This window comes from Mesocricetus auratus, unplaced genomic scaffold (assembly GCF_017639785.1).
Source record: "Mesocricetus auratus isolate SY011 unplaced genomic scaffold, BCM_Maur_2.0 contig_2799_pilon_obj, whole genome shotgun sequence".
Taxonomy (NCBI): Eukaryota; Metazoa; Chordata; class Mammalia; order Rodentia; family Cricetidae; genus Mesocricetus; species Mesocricetus auratus.
Genome location: NW_024432720.1, coordinates 5793 through 15240, shown reverse-complemented (window position 1 = coordinate 15240; position 9448 = coordinate 5793). Strand labels below are relative to the sequence as shown.

General features: G+C 45.0%; 1 protein-coding gene and 1 pseudogene across 1 annotated transcript; both read left to right on the top strand.

The window, feature by feature from the left end:
* Positions 1 to 1312: 1312 nt before the first annotated feature.
* Positions 1313 to 4579, top strand: LOC121138386 (the record flags this gene model as incomplete). The annotated part of the gene is given in 6 exon segments (XM_040741097.1): positions 1313 to 1432; positions 1978 to 2409; positions 2574 to 3438; positions 3539 to 3801; positions 3804 to 3924; positions 3927 to 4579. Coding segments are annotated over 6 exon segments (2454 nt in total), but the record flags the coding sequence as incomplete, so codon positions are not given.
* An 802-nt stretch (positions 4580 to 5381) lies between these two features.
* On the top strand, positions 5382 to 8143 carry LOC121138385 (annotated as a pseudogene).
* The last annotated feature ends 1305 nt before the right edge of the window (positions 8144 to 9448 follow it).

Here is a 9448-nt window from a genome sequence, read left to right as displayed (position 1 = left end):
TGTTTACCCCTAAATATTAATCACATTGTTTATCTGTAATATTAATCATGGAATGTGGGTTTATCTCTAAATATTAATCATACTGTGTGTTTATCTCTAAAGAGTAATCATAGAGTGTATTTATCTCTAAATATTAATCGTAGTGTGTAAATCTCTAAATATTAATCACATAGTGTGTTTATCTCTAAATATTAATCACAGAGCGTGTGTTTATCTTTAATGTTAATCATAGTGTGTGTTTATCTACAAATATTAATCACAGAGTGTGTGATTATCTCTAAATATTAATCGCAGTGAGTGTTTTTATCTCAAATATTAATCATAGATAGTCTGTTTATATCTAAATGTTAATCGTAGAGTGTGTGTATATCTCTAATTAGTAATAATAGAGTGTGTTTTATCTGTAAATAATAATCAAGAGTGTGTGTTTATCTCTAAATATTAATCACAGAGTATGTGTTAATCACTAAATATTAATCATAAGTGTTTTCATCTTGAAATATTAATCATAGAGTATGTGCTTATCTGTAAATATTATTCACAGAGTGTATGTATCACTAAATATTAATCATAGAATGTGTGTTTATGACTGAATATTAATCACAGAGTGTGTGTTTATCTCTAGTATTAATCATTGATCGTGTGTTTATGTATAAATATTATTCATAGAGTGTATTTTCTCTAAATATTAATAATGGAGTGTGTTTTTTCTCTAAATATTAATAATAGAGTGTGTGTTTATCTCTAATAATTAATCATAGATTGTGAGTTTATCTCTAAGTATTAATCCAAGATCTTGTGTTGAAAGACCCCTACTCAGGGCCCCCCCTAGGAAAAGAAAAACAAAGCCAAGCCATTGCCTAGTGGAAAAACCCAGACAGGTGTCTCACCCTCAAAACAGGATGTCTCTGACTCACTATAGCAATCATGAGACCCGGATACTAATTGCTGAAGCGTGCTGGGAACTTTCATATGACAATACTAGAAAACCTAGTCCTTGGCAACTACCCTGGCCCCCAATTGTGTCTGATCACTGTAGCAATCATAGGACCCGGATACTAATTGCTGAAGCATGCCGGGGTCTTTCATGTAGGAAACCTAGTCCTTGGCAACTACCCCTGCCCCCAAGATGATCTCAGCCCATGCTTCAGTAGCCAATGAAATACCTGTTGCTATGCTGATACTTATGTAATCATTAAAACTCCATAAATAGTGTACTCCCTACAAGCCCAGGTATGCTCTGCACCCGAGTTGCAGTAGCATCCACAAGCGCCTGTGTACCCAATAAATCGCCTCTTGCATTTGCATCCAGTGGTCTGGCCCCGTCCTTGGGCAGAGGATTCGGTCTGGTGCCCGGCGCTTTGATGCTGAGGTTTTACATTGGAGGTTCCCACCGAGATATCTGCCCCAGGACCGCCAGTGCCACCGGGAGGTAAGCTAGCCACCAGCATCCAATCCGCTTTGTGCCTTGTTATGTATATGTATGTTGATCTGTCTCCGTGCAGCGTTTGAAAGGTAGGCTACATAGCCAGTCAGTAATCAGAGGCGGCTTGAGAAGGAGCTGACGAGCTCAAGACTTCTCCCCGCCACCCTGGCAGACGTGCCAGGGATCTGGGGGCCCAGTTGTTTAAAGCTCACTACGTATCCAGCAGATACGTTGGCCCTTCTGAATATTTACTTTCGGTGCTCCGCCGAAAGCGCGCAGTGTGTCTGGTCGTGAGTTGCTTAATTGTGTCATTTGTCTTGTTTGTCTGCTTGTCTTTGTGTTTTTAGTTTTCTGTTTCAAGCATGGGACAAACCATAACCACCCCTCTGAGCCTTACTTTAGATCATTGGAATGAAGTGCAGACCCGCGCCTCTAACCAGTCAATGAACGTCAGAAAGAGAAAATGGCAATTTTACTGCACATCTGAATGGCCAACTTTTGATGTGGGCTGGCCACGGGATGGGACTTTTAACCTAGAAATTATCTTACAGGTTAAGGATCGGGTCTTCGATAAGGAACCCCATGGACACTTGGACCAAATAGCATACATTGTTGTTTGGGAAAATTTGGCTACAGACCCTCCGACATGGGCAGCCCCGTTTGTGACTCTCCGACCTCCTCCGAAGGCGGTCTCGGAGAAACCATCGGCTCCTCCCCTCCCTCCTTCTTCACCCTTGGTCCCTGTCCCGGCTCCAGACCATCACCTCTATCCTGTCCTAGAGAAGAACTCCCCCTCTAAACCCCCTAAGTCTAAACCTGTACTACCCCCAGATGACTCGGTTCTCATAGACTTGCTTACAGAAGAGCCACCACCATATCAGCCAGCTCCACCCCTTCCCGCCCGAGCTGCTTGGGATAAGGAGGAAGGAGAAAAACCGGATAGCACAACCCCCACACTGGGCGAGGAGGAATCAGACTCCCCAGTAGCTGGGAGGCTGAGAGGGAAAGGGAACCCACCCAGTCAGGGGGAACCTCTAGAGCTTTCCCCTTGCGCCAAACAGGGGGCCCAGGGAACCAATACCAGTATTGGCCTTTTTCTGCCTCTGACTTGTACAATTGGAGATCTCACAATCCCTCTTTTTCCAAGGATCCTATGGTTCTCACAAACCTGATTGAATCGATCCTTATAACCCACCAGCCCACATGGGACGATTGTCAGCAGCTTTTACAGGCACTCTTAACTTCAGAAGAAAAACAAAGAGTGTTCCTGGAGGCCAGGAAGAACGTCCCGGGCGATGATGGGCGACCCACTCAACTCCCCAATGAAATCGATGCTGCTTTTCCCTTAACTCGCCCTGAATGGGATTTCAACACGGCTGAAGGTAGGGGACACCTACGTCTTTACCGCCAGTTATTAATAATGGGTCTTCATGGCGCTGGACGCCGACCTACCAATTTGGCTCAGGTAAGACAGGTTAGTCAGGGAATGGAGGAAACTCCTACTGCTTTTCTGGAGCGTCTGAAAGAGGCCTACCGTATGTACACCCCCTTCGACCCTGAAAGTGATGCACAAAGGGGCAATGTACTGATGGCCTTCATATGGCAATCGGCACCAGATATCCGCAATAAGTTGCAGAGACTAGACAATCTGCAAGATTATACCTTGCCTGATTTATTGAAAGAGGCAGAGAGGGTTTTCAACAAAAGAGAAACTCCTGAAGAGAAGGAAGAAAGACTTAGAAAATTACAGGAGGAAAGAGAGGAAAGACTAAAAAAGGAATTAGAGAATAGAGAAAAAGAAAAAGATCGAAAACGCCATAGGGAACTTAGTAAACTCTTGGCCACCGTAGTACAGAATAACACAGGCACAGGGAGACAGGAAAGGAAGGGAGATAGAAGGAGGCCCCGGGTGGATCGAGACCAATGTGCCTACTGCAAAGAAAAGGGTCATTGGATCAGAGACTGCCCAAATCGACCAAGGGGGCCAAAAGAAGGCCTAACCAACAAGCCCAGTTACTAGCCCTCGGTGAAGACTGAGGAAGTCAGGGCCAGCTGCTCCCCCTGAGCCCCGGATAACTTTACAAGTTGGGGAGCAACCCATCACCTTTCTAGTGGACACTGGAGCTCAACACTCAGTGCTCACTAGTACCCAAGGACCCCTGAGCAGCCGAACTGCCTGGGTACAAGGGGCTACCGGAGAAAAGCAGTATCACTGGACCACGGAAAGGAAAGTTCACCTGGCCTCAGGTAAAGTCTCCCACTCCTTTCTACATGTTCCTGATTGCCCCTATCCGCTCCTGGGGAGAGACTTATTGACCAAGCTAAGAGCCCAAATACATTTCGAAGGATCAAGGGCCACCATATCAGGCCCTAACGGGACCCCCTCCAGGTCCTCACCCTACAATTGGAGGACGAGTACCGACTTTTCGATCCACCACTCAAACCAACTGAAAATCTAGAGTACTGGATCAAAAGGTATCCCTTGGCCTGGGCAGAGACTGGGGGATGGGGCTAGCAAGGCGCCAACCGCCCCTTGTTATAAACTTAAAAGCAACAGCAACCCCAGTCTCCATAAAGCAGTATCCCATGACCAAGGAGGCCTATGAAGGGATAAAGCCACACATAAAAAGACTCTTGGACCAGGGGATATTAACCCCCTGCTGTTCCCCTTGGAACACTCCCCTCCTTCCTGTCAAGAAACCAGGAACAGGGGATTACCGCCCAGTCCAAGATCTCAGAGAGGTCAATAAAAGGGTGGAAGACATCCACCCCACAGTGCCTAATCCTTACAACCTGCTGAGCACTTTGCCGCCGACACATCAATGGTATACGGTCCTTGACCTGAAGGACGCATTTTTTTGTTTAAGGCTCAGTGCACAAAGCCAGCCCTTATTTGCATTTGAATGGAAAGACCCTACATTAGGAGTATCAGGGCAATTGACCTGGACCCGATTGCCACAAGGGTTCAAAAATAGCCCCACCCTCTTCGATGAGGCCCTCCACCACGACTTGGCAGATTTTCGCATCAGACATCCGTCATTGATCCTGCTCCAATATGTTCTACTGAATGGAGAGCGGCATGCAGGAGCAGCAGTAGCAGACACCGCCCAGGTAATTTGGGCCAGCGCACTTCCAGCTGGCACCTCTGCTTAATGTGCAGAATTGATCGCCTTAACTCAAGCACTCCAGATGGCAGCAGGTAAGAAGCTCAATGTTTACACTGATAGCCGGTATGCCTTTGCTACAGCCCACATACATGGGGAAATATACAAGAGGAGAGGACTTTTAACTTCAGAAGGCAAAGAGATCAAGAATAAAAATGAAATTTTAGCCCTTTTAAAAGCATTATTTCTCCCCCCAAAATTAAGCATAATACACTGTCCCGGGTATCAAAAAGGTGACAGCCCTGAGGCCATGGGAAATCGCCGAGCTGACGAGGTGGCCAAGCAGGCAACGCTGGGGCCTCAACTGTTAACTGTCGGGGTGCCAACCGGCAAATCAGTCCCTGACTGGGATTATATGGACGAGGACCTAGACCTCGTCCAGAGATTAGGAGCTGACTATGACTCAGTCCGCAATTGCTGGACCCACCAAGGAAAGACTGTAATACCCATAAAGTCAGCTAAGGAGTTAATTGAATGCCTCCATAAGTTAACCGACTTGAGCAAGCAAAAGATGAAAACCCTATTAGAACAGGGAACCATGAGCATGCACCTGCCACAGAAAGACATGCTGCTTCTACAAGTAACTGACAATTGCAGTGCTCAGGTCAATTTTAGGAAATACCAAAATTGGTCAAGAAAAGCGCCTCCGAGGTCAACGCTCTGGGAATAATTGGGAGGTCGATTTTATGGAAATCAAGCCTGGGATCAATGGTTACAGATACCTACTAGTCTTTGTAGATATTTTCTCCGGATGGGTGGAAGCCTTCCCCACCAAACATGAAACCACGAAAATGGTCACCAAGAAGCTTCTGGAAGAAATCTTCCCCAGATACGGGATGCCACAGGTATTAGGGTCGGATAACGGGCCTGCCTTTGTCTCCCAGGTGAGTCAGTTGGTGGCCAAGCTCTTGGGGATTGATTGAAAATTACACTGTCCTTACAGACCCCAAAGTTCAGGTCATGTTGAAAGGATGAATAGAACAATTAAGGAGGTCTTAACCAAATTATCACTTGAAACTGGCTCTAAAGACTGGGTACAACTCCTCCTGCCTCTAGCCTTATACCGGGCCAGAAACACACCTGGCCCACATGGCCTGACCCCATTTGAAATTTTACATGGGGGTCTACCTCCTGCCATCACGTTCTTTGATACTTATATTTCTGATTTTGCCACTTCCCTTTCCCTGCAGGCCCTGGAGTTGGTGCAACAGGAGGTCTGGAGGCAATAGCAGCGGCGTACCAGAAAGGGATAGAATCACTCTCCGTACCTCATCCCTTTAAGATCGGTGACACCATCTGGGTCCGGAGACACCAGATCAAGAACCTAGAACCTCGCTGTAAGGGACCCTATACTGTACTTCTGACTACCCCCACAGTGTTGAAGGTAGACGGCATCGCAGCCTTGGTCCATGCCTCACACGTTAAGCCACCCGACCAGAACACTGCACCGATACACCAGCCCAACGAAATCCAGAGTCATGGAGGCTCCAACGCTCTCAAAACCCTTTAAAGATAAGATTAATACGCCAATAATATGCTTGATCCTATTACTGCTAGTTGATGATGCACTAGGGAGCCCCCATGCCATATATAAAATAACTTGGAAGATTATCAATCAGGACACCGGGGCAATCGCTAACTCCACTACCACACGGGGTGTCATAAATGCAACCTTTCCCCCTTTGTATGTAGATCTTTGCGACCTAGTGGGTGAGCGATGGGATCCCTCAGAACAAGAGCTCTTCCCCAGCTATGGCTGTCGGCATGTGGGCTGGTGCATATCCACACGCAAACGTGACATATATGTTTGCCCAGGGCATAACCATGATAAAGAGCTCCAACATAGATGTGGTGGACCAGGAGATGGGTATTGCACTGAATGGGGATGTGAGACAACCGGGAACACCTATTTGAAACCCACTTCCTCCTGGGACTTAATCATCCTCCAGCGAGGAACTATCCCGGGGTATAATGGAGATGGCCCCTGGACTTGCGGGGGACAGGATTGTGGACCATGCTATGATTCAAGTTCCAAACTCCAGGATAGCACCCCTGGAGGAAGATGCAACCCCCTAATAATTACTTTTACTGAGGCCACTAAACGGTCAGCATGGGATGCCCCCAAGGCCTGGGGGCTACGGCTGTATCATACTAGAATGGACCCCGCAGCCACATTTCTGATCTCCAGAACAATAACCCCCACATCTGTGGCCTCTATTGGGCCAAACTCTGTGCTACTCGACCAACAGGATAGGCCATCCCAGAGCCTCCCTAGACCCAAGCCTAACCCCTTGCCATCTGTCACCACCCTTCCTGCCCTTGCTACCAGGCATAGTAGTGCCACTCTACCCCCTAGACCAAAGCTCGGGTCTACTAGTAGACTACTAAACTTAATCAGAAGAGCCCACCAAGCCCTAAACGAAACCCATCCTGATAAGGCGGAGGATTGTTGGCTCTGCTTGACAGTGGCTCCCACTTATTATGAGGGCTTGACATTGGACTGTGACCTTATCAGCTATACATCTCCCCCTTCCTGATGCAGCAAAACACCTAATCATAAAGTAACTCTGCCCCAGGTGACTGGACGAGGATTATGTCTTGGAAATGTTCCCACATCGTCTCAAAAACTGTGTAACCGTACAGTCTCAGTAACTCCCAGCAACTCATACCTGACCGGCCCTAATGGGACCTATTGGGCCTGCAATACGGGACTGACTCCTTTCGTCTCAGTGTTGGTTCTTAACATCACAGCTGATTATTGTGTACTTGTCCAGCTATGGCCCCACATTACATACCACTCCGCAGAGACTGTGCTAGGATACTTTGAGAATCGTTATCGATTTAAAAGGGAACCTATTTCAGTAACATTAGCTCTTCTCTTGGGAATTGGGGGGATAGCGGCTGGTATAGGGACCGGGACCACTGCCTTACTTCAGAGCAATCAGAATACACAGCTCCAGGCAGCCATGAATGAGGATCTACAGGCCTTAGAAAAATCAGTTAGAGCCCTTAAGGACTCTTTGGTTTCATTATCCGAAGTGGTCCTACAGAATAGAAGAGGACTATACCTCCTATTTCTTAGAGAAGGAGGCTTATGTGCTGCCCTCAAAGAGGAATGTTGTTTCTATGCAGACAAGACTGCGGTAGTAACTGAAACTTCTGGATAAACTCAAGGAGAGGCTGACTGTTCGTTAGAAGAAATTCTGAATCTCAACAATACTGGTATGAGTGTTGGTTTAACAAATCCCCCTGGTTCGCTACATTAGCCTCTACTCTTATGGGCCCCCTAATTAGTTTCATACTTGTGTTAACCTTTGGGCCCTGCATTCTCAACAAACTAGTTCAATTTATAAAAGATAGATTAACAATAATTCAAGCCTTAGTCCTAACTCAACAATACCATGCCCTCAAACAGACAGAACCATAAGTAAACCTTAAGTAGAGAGGGCTGGAGAATAGGTATAAGATTCTACCTATGTACAAGAACAAGGGGGAATGAAAGACCCCTACCCAGGGCCCCCTAGGAAAAAGAAAAACAAAGCCAAGCCATTGCCTAGTGGAAAAACCCAGACCAGGTGTCTCACCCTCAAAACAGGATGTCTCTGATCACTATAGCAATCATGGGACCCGGATAATAATTGCTGAAGCGTGCTGGGAACTTTCATATGACAATACTAGGAAACCTAGTCCTTGGCAACTACCCTGGCCCCCAATTGTGTCTATGATCACCATAGCAATCATAGGACCCGGATACTAATTGCTGAAGCATGCCGGGGTCTTTCATAGTAATACCAGGAAACCTAGTCCTTGGCAACTACCCCTGCCCCCCAGATGATCTCAGCCCATGCTTCAGTAGCCAATGAAATACCTGTTGCTATGCTGATACTTATGTAATCATTAAAACTCCATAAATAGTGTACTCCCTACAAGCCCGGTATGCTCTGCACCCGAGTTGCAGTAGCATCCGCAGGCGCCTGTGTACCCAATAAATCGCCTCTTGCATTTGCATCCAGTGGTCTGGCCCCGTCCTTGGGCAGAGGATTCGGTCCGGTGCCCGGCGCTTTGATGCCGAGGTTTTACAGTGTTTATCTCTAAATATTATTCATACCGTGTAGTTACCTCTAAATATTAATAATGGAGTGTGTGTTTATGTCTAAGTATTAATCAAAGATCATGTGCTTATCTCTAAATATTAATCATAGAATGTGTGTTTATCTCTAAATATTAATAATAAGTGTGTGTTTATCTCTAAATATTAATCACATAGTGTTTATCTGTAAATATTAATCATGGAATGTGTGTTTATCTCTAAATATTAATCATAGTGTGTGTTTATCTCTAAAGAGTAATCATAGAGTATCTGTAATATTGAGCATAGTGATGTATTTATCTCTAAATATTAGTCATAGAGTGTTTATCTCTAAATATTAATCATATAGTGTGAGTTTATCTCTAAATGTTAATCATAGAGTGTGTGTTTATCCCTAAATATTGATCATATTGTTGTATTTTTGTCGAAATATTAATCATAGAGTGTTTACCTCTAAATATTAATAATAGAGTGTGTGTTTACCTTTAAATATTAATCGCATTTTATGCGTATCTTTAAATATTACTCATAAAGTGTGGGTTTATCTCTAAATAATACTCATAGAGTGTGTGATTTTCTCTAAATATTAATCATAGACTTTTTGCCTCTAAATATTAAATATAGAGTGTGCGTGTATCTCTAAGTATTAATCATAGATAATGTGTTTATCTCTAAATATTAATCATAAAGTGTGTGTTTATCTTAATTATTAATCATAGTGTGTATTTATTTCTAAATATTTATCACAGAGTGTGTGTTTATCTCTAA